General features: G+C 56.3%; 1 protein-coding gene across 2 annotated transcripts in view; it reads right to left on the minus strand.

The window, feature by feature from the left end:
- Kcnh2 (potassium voltage-gated channel subfamily H member 2) overlaps window positions 1-17,160 on the minus strand; it is a 34,646-nt gene extending 17,486 nt beyond the window's left edge. The window contains exons 1-3 of one of the 2 annotated variants that reach the window (XM_042677161.1): window positions 16,745-16,806; window positions 14,946-15,023; window positions 13,724-13,954 (exon numbers count right to left, since the gene is read on the minus strand). In XM_042677161.1, the coding sequence (XP_042533095.1) occupies window positions 13,724-13,853 (130 nt within the window). In that variant the 5' untranslated portion in view covers window positions 13,854-13,954; window positions 14,946-15,023; window positions 16,745-16,806. Of the gene's footprint in view, window positions 1-13,723; window positions 13,955-14,945; window positions 15,024-16,744 lie in introns of both variants that reach the window. The other variant, XM_042677160.1, reaches the window with a different exon arrangement.

A 17,160-nucleotide genomic window follows, 5' to 3' on the forward strand; every position in this document is an offset into this window, starting at 1 on the left:
AGGGGGCTGGGCCCAGCTGGAGACCGTTTGGCACCCAGACAGCCCGCCCAGAGTTTATGCCCTAATATGGTGATGGCCAGCAGCGGCCCGAACAGGAACTGGCCTCCTCAGGACTATGGACAAGGAAACCTCAGACCTGTGGACCCCAGCGGTCCAGGCCCCACACCACAGTCACCGCCTGAACACCTGTCTCAGAGAAGCCTGGAGTCTGGAGCCAAGATGACACCTGTTCCCAACACAGGGCCCCCCCCACCAAGTGTGACCTTGAGTCTGACCACCCCATTCTCACTTCAGGCTACTCAGTGTGAGAAGCCAGCTCTTCACTCTGGAGCCCACCCACCCCGGACCCTGCTTGTCACATTACTGCGCTCTCTCTGGACCCTAGCAGCTCAAAACCACCAAACCCTCACCATGCAGAAACTCCAGGTAGGCCTCTCCCTCCACCACGCAGCACACCAGCCAGCTCCCAGGCCCAGGCCCAGGCCCAGAGACAGACAGACAGACAGACAGACACACACACACACACACACACACACACACACACACACACACACACACACACACACACACACACACACACACACACACTGAGCCCGCATCCCCTCCCTTTGGTGACTCTCAAGGAATTCTTCCTTTCAAATAATCCTATCAAAGACCTGGTTATTCTAAAAATGTGAAGCTCAGCCCTGCTGATAACACAGAGCCAGAACTGGGCATGGAAGGAAAGAAAATTGGGCGCCAGGGGGCTGGGAAGGTGGCTCAGTGGTAGAGCGCTTGCCTTGCAATGCATGAGGCCCTGGGTTCGATTCCCCAGCACCACATAAGCAAAAAAGAAAAAAGCCGGAAGTGGCGCTGTGGCTCAAGTGGTAGAGCGCTAGCCTTGAGCTGAAGAGCTGAGGGACAGCACCCAGGCCCAGAGTTCAGGCCCCACAACCGGACCCAAAAAAAAAAAAAAAAAAGAAAATTGGGCGCCAAACAGGTCCCGGGTTCCCCAGGCACCACCATCTCACTGTCCTCAGCTCCAGTTCTTCAGCACAGCCTGCAGACCGGCTCCCACCCCATCACTGGCTGGAAGGGTGGAGGGTCCCAAGGGCGAGAGGCCAGCCAGGCCAGGGGCACGCCCAGAACTGTTGGAGCTGGGTATTCCCACAGAACAAATAGCAAGCTTCGCGGGAGTTTTGGGGCTTTGCTTCCCAGAGGAGAAGAAATACGAGGACCCACCCCCTGACAGGAGCCTGGGGTGGCTGGGAAAGAGAAAAATCCTGCCAACCACCTGCCCCAGCTCCCAGCCAGCTTGCCCCAGCTCCCAACCACCCAGCGCACCCAGGATGGAGGTGGCCTCAGGAAGGGCCATGAGGCCACGAGTTGGGAGAGGCTGCAGTTCCACTGAGAGCCACTCTGTGGCAGGCATACTCCAGGAGCACTCCGGGAAGGAGGGGGCTGCAGGACAGGCTGGAGGGGGCAGCAGGGAGCCAGAGTCCCAGTCTCACAGGAAAGGGAGCGGGTTGCACCCAGCCAGCCACTCTGTGGTGCACTGTAGTGCGGTCTATGCCACGAGGTGAGCAAGCCAGCAGTGCAGGGCCCACAGGATGATGAACTAATGCATGCAAGGCTCAAAGCCTGGCTCAAGAGAGCATCTTAATGATGGAAAGGTGCCCAGGCCAGCCTGCCACCCCTCCTCCCCCGTGATCTCTGGCCAGGCAGAAGAAACCTCACTCTAAGAGAGGGAAGCTCCACACCCAGCCCAGGCCTGCTCCCGACATGGGATGGAGAAAAGGAACAGGGAGGCAGGCAGACCTTGACAGCTGCTGGCCTCAGACTCCTGACATTAAAGCTTCTGGTTTTAAGGCTGGGTGACGCGGCCCAGCCACTCTCCCGGCAGGCCTTCAGAGGTCATGCTGCTCACTGAAGGTCACTGAGGGGAGGAGGCGGTAGAAAGAAGCCTGGGGTAGAAGCAGACCGGACCCACTTTAGGTGCAGCGTGTATTGCTCTATGAGAAGGCCCCTATTATTAGACCGCGACATTTGGTGCCAACTTTCGCCTAGGGCCTCCTAGCCCATCGAGGGTCACCTTCCTTACCAATTCCCTACCTCTGAGCTCTCCTGGCCAGACAGCAGCTATCCTTGGCTCTAACAATCAGGCCTTATCTGTCATAGCAAACTAGGCAGGAAGAGGCCTGCAAACGACCTGAGCAGCCTTGGGCGGGTTCCTAGGGTCAGTGACTCAGCTGGCTCACCTGTGAGCCAGGTGTCCTCACAGCTTCTTCACTACAGGGTTCAGTGAGCACATCCACCCCGGTGAAGCACTGGAAGAAACCACCAGCACAACAGCTCGGGCACCCACCCCACTGAGGTTAAGTGTTCAAGTGGCGCCCCAGACAGGAGGGAGAGAAGAGAACCAACCGGACAGTAGAGGAGCCCTGGAGTGTAGGCTATTCTTTCCCCGATGATCAAGAGACCCGGATTCCCGGGAGTCCCTACTCTCGTTTGCTCTGTAGCTCTTGGGCAGGTCACCCACCTCAGGGCTTAGACTCTAGGGGTACCACAGGGACAAATGGCTTCTGCCCTGGGTGCCAGATGAAATGACAGATGGCCTTGTGGAAGCATTTAGAACTATAACGAGGCAGGGTGGCGGGTCCCTGCGGGGAAGGTGACCTCACACATCCCCACGCTGGTCGCCTCCTGCCTCACCCTGAGCAGAAGGAGCTGTACCCAGAATGGGCCCAAAGTCACACTGAGGGCAGGAGGCTGGGGCTGCCGTTGGCCCTGTCCGCCCCCAGGCAGAGGCTGTCTCCGGAGCAGCAGCCCAGGGCTGTGCAGTGTCAGGTTATATTTAGCCTGGTGGCGGCGACAGGAAGATGCAGCGGGAGCCGCTCCTGGCCAGGGGCCACCGTGTCACTAACACCACTCTCATGGGCAGCTGCAGGCCTCAGGATAGCCTAGGCTACTGCAGGCTCAGGGGAGAGAGCGAGAGCGAGAGCCACTGAGAGGCCAGCCAGCAAATGTGGGTGTGTGGTGGGTGGATGTAGGTGTGGGGGGAGGGGGGGAAGGAGAGAGGGAGGGAAGGGGGGAGAGAGAGAAAAATCCTATGCTCTTATTCTAGAAACTGAGACCCATGCCAGGCGCCAGTGGCTCACACCTATAATCCTAGCTACTCAGGAGGCTGAGATCTGAGGATCGAGGTTCAAAGCCAGCCCAGGCAGAAAAGTCCATGAGACTTTTATCTCCAGTAAACCCAGAAAACCAGAAGTGGCGCTGTGGCTCAAAGTGGTAAAGCGCTCGCCTTGAGCTGAAGAGCTGAGGCACAGCGCCCAGGCCCAGAGTTCAGGCCCCAAGACCAACAAAAAAAAAAAAAAGAAAGAAACTGAGACCTACAGTCCTGGACAGGGTTGAGGGACAACTGCGGCCAAAAGCCACAGAATTCCCATCTACAGACAGATTCCTCAACTGACCTTCCAGCTAGACCCGACAGGTTCCTCGGTGCAGGGCCTAAGGTCTCAGAGCTTCTAGAGCTACTGCCCATAGCCAGGGTCTGGCGTGTGCCCGAGCCATCTCTCTGACTGCCACGTGTGCCACGGGGCTCATGGTGCCCCCCAGCTCGTCTCATGGGGTATAAACAGAGACGCACACCCTGCCGCAGGAAGACAAAGTTACGGGGTCCTAGGGAAAGCTGCCTCCACTGCTCCAGCTTGCGGAGTCCCTGCAGGGCCCTTCTGCCCGCCAGTCCACCCAGCTCCTCCCCACCCCTCCAGGGCCCATGGCAGGGAGGACAGAATGGCTACTTTTTTCCCTACCTAAAACTACGTCCCTCACAAGCTGGCTTCTAGGTGCCATCTCCAGGCCAGCATCTAGGCCGGAAGCCAGGGGTCCGGCACAGGAGGGACACGTGGGGCGTGCGGCGGTGCAAGGCCGGCTGATGGCAGCTAGGGAGCTGCAGTTACAGCACGTGTGCCAGGTTATGTCCCTACCATCTCATCACCCTGCAGAGCCCAGGGCACCTGGCACCCTTCAGGGGAGAACTGGCCCATTTCAAACCCGTGGCCCCGACCTGAGTGTGGACAACAGACAGAGCACCCAAGCACTTAGGTATGTCACCCCAAAGCAGCACAAATCTGGTCACCGGTCACCATGGAACAGAGGCTACCCAAATGAGGCAAGGCAGTAATGCAGCAGGCATTGTATTTCCAAGTCTCGGGCTCCTTCAGCCCTCTTCGGCTGCAGCCACACCCCTGTCACAGCAAGGGCACACAGAGCTGTCACTGTCCACTGGGGTCCTCTAGCGCCCCACACAGCTTCCAGGACTTGGCTCCATCTTGGTTCCCAACACACCCTAGAGTGCCTAAGAAACAACGAGAAGCCCAAGCCAGCTTGGACAGCAGTTACGAAGCAGGCAATATCTCCCCCGCCCCCCCCCCCCCCGCCCCGGTCAGTCATAGGGCTTGAACACTGGGCCTGGGCACTGTCCCTCAGCCCTTCAGCTGAAGGCAAGAGCTCTACCACTTCAGCCACAGTGCCACTTCCAGTTTTCTGGTGGTTTACTGGAGATAAAAGAGTTTTACAGACTTTCCTGCCCAGACTGGCTTTGAACCACGATCCTCAGATCTCAGCCTCTTGAGTAGCTAGGATTACAGGCGTGAGCCACCAGCACCCAGCAGCAATATCTTGTGTCTCTTTCCTTTTCTTTTCTTTTTTTGTGCAGATACTAGGCCTTGGACTCAGGGCCTGGGTGCTGTACCTTAGCTTTCTCACTACACTACAGCTTGAGTCACACCTCCACTTCTGGCTTTTTGCTGGTTAATTGGAGATAAGAATTTCACAGACTTTTCTGCCTGGGCTGGTTTCAAACTATGATCCTCAGATTTCAGCCTCCTGAGTAGCTAGGATGACAGACAGACATGAGCCACCAGTGCCCACTGCCTTCTTGAATATCAAGCCAAAAGTACAATCCCTCCCTGATATACCCTCCCCCAGGACTCTGCAAAACACTCACTGCAGGGGCTGGGAACGTGGCTCAGTGGTAGAGCACTTGCCTTGCATGCATGAGGCCCTGGGTTCGATTCCTCAGCACCACGTAAACAGAAAAAGCTGGAAGTGGCGCTGTGGTTCAAGAGGTAGAGCACTAGGCTTGAGCTGAAGAGCTGAGGAACAGCGCCCAGCCCAAAGTTCAGGCCCCACAACCAGCAAAAAAAAAAAAAAAAAAAAGGGCTGAGAAGTTGGCTCAGTGGTAGAGTGCTTGCCTTGCATGCCTGAGGCCCTGGGTTCGATTCCTCAGCACCACATAAGCAAAAAGAAAAAAGCCGGAAGTGGCGCTGTGGCTCAAGTGGTAGAGCACTAGCCTTGAGCTGAACTGCTGAGGGACAGCGCCCAGGCCCAGAGTTCAGGCCCCACGACCGGACCCAAAAAAAAAAAAAAAAAACATTCACTGCAGATATACATGCCTCTACAAACCCCCCAAAGGCTGGAAACATGTGCCCATGACTCAAACATAATCAAAGTTGGTGTTATTTTAGACAATCAGCTTCTTAGAGAGCCAACAAAATCAACAGATAAGGAAATAGAACTTAATGGGGAGAGGGAATCCAAGTACATTATATGTGTATATATAAATATCACAATTAACCTCCATCATACCATTAATACATACTGTGTGCATGTGTGTAAGAGAGAAAGACTGAAGAACTAACAAGAAAGCTCAGTAAGATTTCCAGATATAAGATCAGTTCACACGATACATAGATATTCTCTACAACAGCCACAATTTCTTTTTCTTTTTCTTTTTTTTTTTTTGGGGGGGGTGTCCGGTCGTGGGGCCTGAACTCTGGGCCTGGGCGCTGTCCCTCAGCTCTTCAGCTCAAGGCTAGCGCTCTACCACTTGAGCCACAGCGCCACTTCCGGCTTTTTTCTTATGTGGTGCTGAGGAATCGAACCCAGGGCCTCATGCATGCAAGGCAAGCGCTCTACCACTGAGCCACCTTCCCAGCCCCAAATAGCCACAATTTCAAAACTAACAAAAACTAAAAAGTATGCAAGAACCAACCAAAAATGTACTATTGAGCCAGGCACTCATGGCTCATACCTGTAGTCCAAGATACTCAGGAGGCTGAGATCTGAGGATCACAGTTATCTCCAATTAACCACCCAAAAAGACAGAAGTGGAGCTATGGCTCAAGTGGTAGAGTGCTAGCCTTAAGCAAAATGGCTCAGGGACAGCACCCAGGCCCTGAGTTCAAGGCCTAGGACCAGCACCAAAAAAGAAAGAAAGAAGGAAGGAAGGGAGGGAGGGAAGAAAAAAATGCAAACAAAACCTTAATAAAGGAGACAGAATTGATCTAGTAAAAATGAAGAGACAGCCTAATCACTTAACTGAGACAAACACAATAAATAATTCTCCCAAAATTAACTTACAAAAATTGATTGAATTCTGACCAAGATTGTAGCAGGAGAAAAAAGTTGTATTAGGAGCCTGAGGCAGGAGGACCATGAGTTCTAGCTGAGCCTAGGCTACTATTTCAAAACAGTGAACCAACTGATCAATAAACAGGGAGAAAAAAAAGATGCATCCTCCTTATGAGATGCTGAGACATGCTAAGCACCATAGCTTTGTTTTTGTTGCTGTTTAATATAGTTCTGATGCAAAAGCAGACAAATATTTGGAACTGACTAGAATGTCAGAGGCAGATCCATGGCTATGTGGAAAATAAACCTATGCTGAAGGTGACCCCAGAAATCAATGGAAAAAAACAGATGAGATGAGTTAGGAAAGTTGGCTCGTCACATGGAAAAAATACAACTTGATCCCAACTTGAGGCTGCATCCAAGGAGTGCTGGGGATGGATTCAAGACCAAGAAGGCACACCAGTGAAAGGGGAGGAGCCCTGTAGACCCCACGGCCTTACCATGGAGAAGCACCTCTTTTTAGCATGAACAGACGCTAAAAATCCATTATGTTTCTATTAAAATTAAGTATCTTCCTTGAATAAATTGAAGAGAGACTAAGAAAAAGAAGATACACACAATAACAATTCCACGAAGAGTTAACATGTTCAATACATATTGAACATTAACAGTAGGCATTGATGGTTTTAGAATATGTGATCGACTCCTACAAATTCACCCACAGGAACAAAAGCTGCAGCCTCAACAGAAAGAGATGAACAAAGCATAGAAGCAAGCCATCCACAGGAACTAAATCCAGAAAGGCTATGAAGCCTAAAACATAATCAGCCTTCCCAGAAATCAAAGAAATGCAAATTAAAGCAACAAGGTGTCACTTCCACCTACTGCACTAGGAAAAAAATTAGAGAGGTCAATGACACCAAAAGTGGCAGCGATATAGGCTTATAGGAATCTCATGGTCTGTTCAGGAAGCAGGTGTACGCATGTAGTCAGGTAACAGACGAGACTCCGCAGCCTGTGACCCAGCAAGGCCACCCAGGGCACGCAGCCCACACACACATCCTTACATGAATGTGGAAGGTCCCAGGGACTTGGATGCTCACTGCAGTCCCAGTTCTGTGGCATGGGAAATAGAGCGACCTATCCCCCTCTCCAGGAGAGGACACACATAATACACAAGGATATACACCCCTGAATGGGAAGCCACAGACTAGACATCAAATACCAACTCACCTGGACTTACTTACAAACATACTCTGGTGTAAGAAACGTGAATGCCAGAATACAATATATGGCCCAGCATTATTTACATAAATTTAATCTACATGCCTCTATCCAGACAAAATACACATTTGCAAGAACATATGCGAGCAGCACATTCACAGACAGTACGCTTGAATAGTTGCCTATAGGGGTGTCACGGGACCAGGAAGTGAGAGGGAAAAAAGGAAAGAGAAAATAACATGAGAAAATGGAAAAAGAACAAAAACACTCACATGAGTGCTGTGGTTCCCATCACTTGAGGAGGTATGGAGAAGAGGCCGAGGGACAGGGACAGAACGCTGCCGGGGTGGGGGTGACCGTGGACAGGCTCGCAGCAGTCCTGACAGCAGGACTGGCAGCCACCTGGGGGGCACCTGCTGTGTGCCCAGCTCGCTGCCGCTTTGGGACGCGCAGGGGACAGGTGCTTTGATCCCTTAGGAAACAAGAGCTGAGCCAAACCCAGATTTTCCTGAGGCCCTGAGTCCACTGCATCCCAAAAGCCTCTCTGGGGAAGACAGCCTGCGCAAGGCAGTCCACACGGGGCAGGGCTCCCACTCGGGCCTCCACCAGCTGGGCACAACAGGGCAAGCCCCTTAGGCAGGAGTTCCCCTCCTAGAAAATGACAGAAGAATGGCCCTCAGGTCCTGAAGCAGTGTGCCGGCTGGCCATAAGGATGGGCGTGCCTGTGGGCTGTGGGGCGGCTGCTGTCTCCCCCTGCTCTCCTCTGTCCTCTGAGTGAGGCCATGAGCCCCAGATGCTGCCCTGTACCCTAGACTGTCTCCCACATGAGCAACCAGGCTGCAGGACTTCAGGCTCTCTCTCAGAGGTCACCTTAGGCCACCTCCCACTAGTCCTACCTTCCACTAGCTCTGAAAGTCTCCCCAACCTCCATGACCCCTCCCAGCCTGATGTCTCTGACCCTAAGGCTCTTCACACTGTGACAGACTGAGGCCCAGGGATGGGAAGTGATTTGCCCAAGATCACACAGCACTGAGCCCAAAACTGTCCCCAAGTCACCTAAGTCCCTGGCAGGGCTTCTACCATACACCACTGCTTACCTCATTCCTTCCTTCCTTCATTCATTCAGCAAACATGTAAAATGCTGAGCTCTGACTACACACTAAGTGTGTGGGCAGAAGAGAAGAAAACAGACAGGTTCCCTCTGCCTTGCCTGAATTTACAGCCCTCTGAGGAAAGATGGCTTGACAAGATCGCCCAGCACTGGGCCAAGGGAGAGGCAGGGAGAGGGCAACCCCCGTCAAGCCCTTCTGCTACTAGGCCCACAGACAATGGATCAACTAGGAAAGGCCAGCCCAGTGCCCAGCCCAGAGGTGCTAACGGTGGGCCAGCAGCTGCTGGAGGCCCCCAGGCTCAGCACCTGTTCCAGGTGTCCTTCCCAGCTCTTCTCTGGGCCCTGACTCTCCCCCACCCCAGCCTCCCTACCTATCTAGGAAGAAGTTCCATCATACCCCTCACTCAACAAGGTCAAACAAGGTCAAATACCTTGCCAGCACACGGCAAGGTGGCAAAGAGGAAAAGGGTCATTCTCGGGGACGCCTCCAAGGCTCCAGAGATGTTTACGTGCGAAAGGGCCTTCTTGGAGCCTCTCAAATCACTACACAAGGAGACAAGAGGCTCACCCCATCTCATACCTCTAAACCAACCCTCCTGCTACCCTCTGTCGCCCTCCCCAGAACCCAGGGCCATGGTCAACTCTGCTTCCTCCCAGACAGCTTTGGGCAAATATTTACATAGCTCCTCTCAGGGTTTGAGGGATAAATACAGGGAGAGACTCAACACGGAGGAGCCGCCTCCCAACACTGTCCAGGCCCAGGGTACAGTGAGGACAAACAGCACCCGCCAGCCAGGGGCTGCCTCCTAGCGGGAGGGGGGGCAAGGAACTGCACAAGAAGCCCCACCCCCACCCCCAGCAGACCAAGGCAGGAAAGTGGGGGTAGATGGCTGACTCAAAGCTGGCCCGGGACACCTCGAACGGCCCATGCCCACCCCTGCAGGCATCCTCACCCCCATCTTAGGCTATTCATGTCAAGCAGATATGCACCAACCTCTGAACCCTGTCTTCCTGGCCCCAAGGCTTCCCCTTAGGAGAAAAGCTTTCTTCTTACCCATTCAGATCAACCAGGACCTGGGGGGCAAAGGCCCCAGCAGCAGTGACAAGCAGGGTCTCTTGCTTAAAGGGACAGGGAGGAGTAGGGAAGGTGAGGAAAGGTCCACAGAGACAGCGGGATGGCACAGATGGTACCGAGGAAGGAGGGAGCCCAGAGGCATATGGCTGACACCAGCAGGGCCCTCATGAGTACCTGGGGGGCCCAGTCTCAGTCAGATGCCAGCAGCCCAGTGCGGGGAGGGGGGGGAGGCACAGCATACTGGGGAACAGGTCTGGCCCTCAAGTCCCTGCCCTTCCCCCAACTGCGGCATCAGCTGTTGGGGGGGGGGGCTCTGACCTTGTTGCCATGGCAACGGGCCTGCAGCTGGAATGGAGAAGCTGATAGACTCTTCTCCAGAGACACCCCGATCCCCACCCACACACAGGCTCCAGGGGACACAGGGACATGGAGATAGGTCCAGGACAGTCCGTGGGTATTGGGGAGATGGACAGAACCTATGAGACAGAGGCCCACCGAACACAGAGTAAGAGCAGAGGGGGAGGAAGGCAAGAGGAAGGAAGAGAACAGACAGAAAGAGGTAAAGACAAAGGGCCAGAGAGGGTCAGACAGGCTGGAGGCAAGGCAGGGAGGCCCAAGTTGGAAGGGGGGGGAGTGTTCTATGCCAAGACTACACGTCACAGCAGGCAGGCAGAGCACCACAGAGCATAGCATGGGGAGGCAACAGAGAGCTAGAACAAAGAGTAGAGAACAGAAGGGACAGAGAGCGGGACCTCTGAACCACACCCTGGCCCCGGCACTGTGGGGGCACAGGTGTGCATCCAGCCAGCACCTGCTGCTGGAGGGGCCATGGCTGGGATGTTCCCACCGGCCAACCCCGCACCGGGGGGCTCCTTCTCAATTCCCTTTAATCCTGGGTCTGACTGTCAGGGGCCAGTGAAGCCCCAGCACACTGTGTCTTCCTCCACCCACACTCCCCAATCTAGCCCCTCCACTTCCCAGCAGTACCAGCAACTAAATGATGGGGCTGTCTGGCTCCAGACCCTGAGACTGCACAGAGCTAGGCCAGAGGCACCGACACAGCCCAGCTGTCCTTGGTTGCTCCTGCCAGCAAAAGGCCCTGCCTCCCCCGCAGCCACCCGCCTCCCCGGGGCTACAGCCAGGGACCCACTCCCCCAGGGCTGGCCTAGCCAGGCACCCCACAGGAAAGCCTGGACAGCCAGGCGCTGGTGGCTCACGCCCGTAATCCTAGCTACTCAGGAGGCTGAGATCTGAGAATCACAGTTCCAAGCCGGCCTGGGCAGGAAAGTCCATGAGACTCTTATCTCCAATGAACCACCTGAAAACTGGAAGTGGCACTGTGGCTCAAGTGGTAGAGCGCTTGCCTTGAGCTGAAGAGCTGAGGGACAGCGCCCAGGCCCAGAGTTCAGGCCCCACAACTGATAAAAAAGAAAGAAAGAAAAGAAAGAAAGAAAGAAAGAAAGAAAGCCTGGACAGAAACAGGAGAGGGCACTGGCATGCCTCCTCTTCCTCTCCCTCTGGCCCTTGCAGCACACACACACACACACAGCCCAGGTCAAGCCACAGGCTGACACCAAGGACTACTGCATAGCTCAGGAAGGGAAGGTTGAGGAAATTTGCCTACATTACCACAGGACTTTGGAGCCAGGGTCAGAGGGGCCCCAGGTGGCGGAAGGCCAAGCTATGTGGCCAATGGGAGTTAGCTGATCCCCATGGAAACTTGGTGAGAGCACGGAAGGAGACAGAGGGCAGCGCGCTGGCATAGAGCTTCTGGCTCGCTGCCCCATCTGGAGTAGTAACCCACTCCTCAGAGCTTGAACTTGGGAGGGAACCTGGGTTCTAGGCCCACCCTCTCTTGATGCCCCCCAGCTTCTCCATCTATAACCCCAGTGGGCTGAATTAAGTGACCCTCTAGATCACCAAGATTCTGGGAGAGCTGCTCGAAGAAGGGGTTTCCTGGCCATCCTCTCCCAAAGGAGTGGGCCTGAACCAAGAAGGAGGGCCCAGGGCTGGGAAGGTGGCTCAGTGGTAGAGCGCTTGTCTTGCATGCCTGAGGTCCTGGGTTCGATTCCTCAGCACCACATAGGCAGGAAAAAAAAAGCCGGAAGTGGCGCTGTGGCTCAAGTGGTAGAGCGCTAGCCTTTGAGCTGAAGAGCTGGGGGACAGTGCCCAGGCCCAGAGTTCAGGCCCAGGACTGGACCCAAAAAATAAAAATAAAAGAAGGAGGGCCCACTCACCTAGGAGGGTCCCATACATGCTACCACTGAAGGCAAGGGCACCTGCACCCTTTCTGCCAAAGCACTAGATCCACCAGCACCATCCACTGCAGGGCTAGAACAAGGTTTTACAGAGGAAGGATCTGTTGTGGGCACTTCCTCAAAAGCTCAGCACAAGGCCAGGTATGGTGGCACATGCTTATAAACCCAGCACTGGGGATACAAAGGCAGAAGCAGGAAGGTGGAAAGTTCAAAGCAAGCCTGAGCTACATGATAAGACTTTCTCAAAACAACCAAAAAACTTCAAACATCAACACTTTTCTCAGGTCCCAAGTAAGTACATTATCCCAGAAAGCCAACCAACTTGACCGGTGTTCTCTAATTTCTTTCATTATTTCTGAGCCGAGGACTTAGGTGCTCCTATTTGTTTTATGATACCAGTGGTTTGGAAACTTTTAAAAATCTAATCTCACATGAAGTAACATGCAACATGAGACAGACCTAGAACACTCTGGTGTGATTTTCAAAATATGCCAGACAGCAGAACAGAAGGCTCTTGTCAGACAGACATGGACTTTATTCCCAGCCTGGGTGACTTTGAAAACTTCCTTAATTTCTCTGAACTGCAATGTCCTTGTCCATAAAATGAAGGTTTAAAAGAAGGCCACTAATACCTCTCAGGGCTGTTGTGAACACTGCACTAGATACTAGTCACCCAGTGTCCAGCAGGCACTAACTATGCACTATTTCAGAGTATGCACCCAGCCTTGCCTGCCCCTGAGATAGAACCCCAATTTGCTGCAAGCAGACGCTCTCCCCTAAGGCCCCAGTGACCATGTCCCCCAAATGCTGTCCTGTAACACCACGGCCTGCACACCTTGAGAAGCCCAACTATTACATGGCCCTCTCAGCCACCCTGGAGTATGCGTGGCAGGGGGCCTAGGACTCGCTGTCTCTGCTTACCCCAGCAGGAAGCAGAGTTCACTCCCTGAGGACAGTAATCTGTCCTGTAGTCTGTTCCACGTCCAAGAGCCCAGTTCTGAGGTCTCACAGGGGTACAGTAAATGCTAATCGGACATGCCCTGGGCTGACAGCCCACCTGGGCTCTGGAGCCCCCTTCGCGGCCCTCTGGTGCCCACAGGCCCTAAGCCTGAGATCACTGACTTCCAGAGCAGAACCTATCCCGAAGGGGCAGGCGTGGTGTGGGAGCTGGCAGCGGCCGGCTCTGTTTATTCACTCTCCGGAAGCCCAGAGCAGCTGGGCTGGGAGGCGGTGGCTGAGCAGAGACACCTGGTGCAGGAGCTGGTGGTGGCGAGGCGGGTGCTCACCAGAAAAAACAAAAGGACAAAGGGAGCTGAAGTGGTGGGAAGAGGCACTCCAGCCCGCAGGTACGAATGGAAGCGCAAAGGGCCACGAGAAGGCCAGCAGCTGTCCACCCTCTGCCTGAACCAATCACCTGGTTAGGGGTTACCCTAGGGGAGCTAGAGTCGAGGGGTCAGGCGGAGGTCAGCACCAACCTGACCTGTTACTTCCAACCACTTCCGCAGCTCGCAGAGCCTTCAATTGCAGCCCACCCAGCGCAGCCTGCTCACACCTGCCTAAGCGGAGGGGGCCCTGGCAGCCCCCAGCCACCGGAAGGGCCACCCCCCAGCCTAGACGGCCCCGCCCCTCCGCGGCCCCGCCCCCCGCGGCCCCGCCTACCATCTTTCCGGTAGAAGGCGATCTCCACTTTGCGCTCCTCGGCGCCCAGGAGGGCCTGCGCGATTTGCGCGGCGGCGCGGCGCTGCGTGCGCGGCCCGTGCAGGAAGTCGCAGGTGCAGGGCCGCTGCATCACCTCGGCCCGCGAGTAGCCGCACAGCTCGCAGAAGCCGTCGTTGCAGTAGATGACGGCGCAGTTCTCCACCCGAGCGTTCGCGATGATGAACTTGCGGCCTGGGAGGGGGAGGGGAGGCGGGGAAGAGCGAGCACGTGAGCGGGGACCCCCAGGCTCGGGGACTCCCAGACCTTCCCACGTCCTGTCGTCACACACTTTCTGCAGCAAGGGATCAAAAGTGGGGCCTGGGCTCCCCGGCCGGGGCGAACGCGGCTGTGCCCCGACACAGGTGCCTGGACCGGGCCGGGCCTGGACCGGGCAGGGCCTGGCGGCACGCCCCCGCCCGCGAGCTGGCTGCGTGGCTTCCCCCGGGCAGGGCGCCAGCGGCCCGCCGCCCCCTCCCTCCGCGCCCGGGGCCCGAGGCCAGCATGGGCGGGTGTCAGCAACGCGTGTCAGCGGCCGCGGCGGAGGGATAAACACTGGGCCTGGAAAGGGAGCCTGGGAAGGGCCAGAGATGGCGGCCAGCCTTCCCTTTGCGTGGCTCCTCTGGCTTATCTCTCTTGATGCCTGCTCGCAGGGCACTTCCTAGAAAACCATTCCCCCAGGTACGAGCAGGCCCGGTTGGGTCAGTACCTGCTAAAGCTTCCACGCCCCATCCACTGGCAGCCAGGGGCTGGGACGGGTACGCCCGGAGGATGAGAGGTAACTGCCAGGCACCTATTATTACACTTTATCTCTGGATGTTGGGCACCAGGGGAGGTCGATGTTCATCCTCTTGTTAGAGAGGAAGAAACAGGCCCAAGGGAAGTTCAGCAATGTGGCCACGTCTTGGAGCTCACAAACGGCAGCGCTAGCTTTTGAACGTTGTCTTGCAGGAAGCAGAGGAATAACCCGGCTTACCAGCCAAAGCCCAAGGTCACGGGGAGCAAGGAAAATGATCTGTGGCACCCAACCTTGGAAACCCCTAGGACTCAGGGATGGGCCTGAGACACTGGCCCATTTGCAAGAACACATATGCAGGAGTATGAACCTTCTCCAGGGGTGTGCGGCCTCCTCTACGGCCCCATCAGGCAGGGAAGACCCCAATGGACCCCATTCAGCTACACTCACCCCAGGCCTGCCCCAAGATCCAGGCCAGTAGGTGAGCAGCAGGCCAGCCTCAGCTGGTGCTCCAGGGATAAGAGCTTTCTAGAAAGAGAAGTTCCAGCCACTTTAGCCTTGAAAGCTGGAGCTTTGGAGAAGTTGTTGGACTGACTCTCTCCTCCCCTCCCCAGCTGGCACTGCTCTGAGGCTGTACAACCAGTAGAGCTAGGCCCACGCTGCCACAGCGGGCACCCCTTGAGACGGGCAGCCATCAGACATATCTGTCCTCCTCCTGTCTTCCTCTATCATTCTTCCTCCTGGCTTCAAAGAAGTTAACCTTTTGGCATTGGGTCATCTTTACGTCTGTTCTTAAAGGTCCCCCCAAAAAGAAACTTGCTCCAGACAGGCATCAACCCCAGGTCTGGGCTGGGGTTGTAAAGGCCCTTGAATTCTGACTCATCTCCACCTCAGCCCAAGACAGTTCAGAGCACTGGCCACCCATGGGAGAAAAGCCACCCCTTGTCCTACTTCTAGGCCTGGAAGAGAAGAGCACATTTCTTCGAAGGCAAGGCCCACTCCACCCCTCCTTACTAAGATCCTGGAATACCAGGACAAAAGGGACTTAGAAAGCCCTTGTGCACTTTCTCCTCCACCTCCTCCTCCTCCTCCTCCTCCTCCTCCACAGAGGGGGAAACTTAGGCTCAGAGATGAGTCACTCAAGGTCACCAAGCAGTCAGTAGCAAAGGTGGGGCCAGAAGCCAAGCTTCCCCAATCCCCTCCTAGATCTTTCCCAGGTACTTCCAGAGCCTACTCAGCCACCACAACTTGTGGGAAGGAGAGCCCAGGACCCGCTCCCAGCAACCAGTATCACAGTCTCCACCCTGTCTAATCATCCCGTTCCGGGGCCAGAGACAATGTTGACCCCTCCCCCCACCACAGCACGGGGGAGCACACGTTGTCCAGTGTGCACCAGGTCATGGGCAAGGAATGTCACCCTCTCCCTGGGCCCTTGGCAGTTGCACCTACTGTGGCACATACAGCCTTGGGGAAGAGGCACATGAATGCCCAGAACATTCACCTAGCTTGGGACACTTCTAGAAGCCGCTGCTGCCAGACTGTCATTAGGGGTGCTGTAAGGTTCCTCTAAGGAGGTTTGAGGAGAGTGCCCAGGACCATCAAATCCACAATGCGGGACACCACAGCCAGCCGGGAAGCCTCAAAGGGCCTGAGGACACCCTCTCAGCACAGGACCCACAATCAGGAGCCTTGTCAAAGACACCTCCCCCTGCCCACACAGGATCAAATTCATGACCCCAGGACCCGGGTCACTTTCCTACACTCGAGGCACAGAGCCTACATACATCCTTGGCTTTCCGTCTCTCACGACACAGTCCAGATGGTGACTCTATACTTTCAGGGCATTTACATTCTCCTGTCCTTGTGTGCGTGTGCACACACACACACACACACACACACACACACAGAGTCGCTTAAACTTCAAGCACTCAGAGTTGGGGACACCTGCAGACTCCCATCCTACCTCCCTTCCCGGCACACTCGGGGTGTCGCACAAACTCTGCATCCCAAAAGTCGGAGCTGAGCCCCCGAAGCCCCAACACCACGCATCTGGGTCCCGCGGGCAACCGAGCCTCGCCCCCCGCCCGCCCCCCGCCCCCGGCCTCGGGCCCGAGCCGCCGGGCCCGGCAGCCCCCCACCGGCCGGCGCCGGGCGCGGCGCACGGCCCGGGCACGCCCCTCCAGACACACTCCCGGCAAAGCCCGACCCGCCCCCCGACCCCCGCCCCGCGCCGCCCCTCCCCCACTCACTCTGGCCCTCAAACTTGCGGATGATGGTGTCCAGGAAGGTGTTCTGCGGCGCGACGTGGCCCCTCCGCACCGGCATCCTGAGCCCATGGGCGGGCCGGACTGGCCCCCACCCCGGCCCGGCCCGGCCCGGCTCTAGGCTTCGGGTGGCCTGGCCGGGCCGTGGTCCCCGCACCCCGCGGCCAAGCTGAGCCCGGGCGCGGCCGGGACTGGACTGCGGGGCCCGGGGCTTGCCCGCTCCGCGCCCCGCCCCCTCCCCTCGGCTCGCCGGCTCCGGACCGCGGCCCGGGCCTGGAGCTGCCGGAGCTCGAGGCGCCCGGCCGCCCGCACACCTGTCCGCGGGTCCCCCGCGGAGCCACGGGCCCCGTTCCGCCGCGTCTCCGCGCTGCGCTCCGCCCGCCCCAGCGCCCGACTCCCGG

This window comes from Dipodomys spectabilis, unplaced genomic scaffold (assembly GCF_019054845.1).
Source record: "Dipodomys spectabilis isolate Male_0828 unplaced genomic scaffold, ASM1905484v1 ptg000034l, whole genome shotgun sequence".
In the NCBI taxonomy this organism is placed as follows: Eukaryota; Metazoa; Chordata; class Mammalia; order Rodentia; family Heteromyidae; genus Dipodomys; species Dipodomys spectabilis.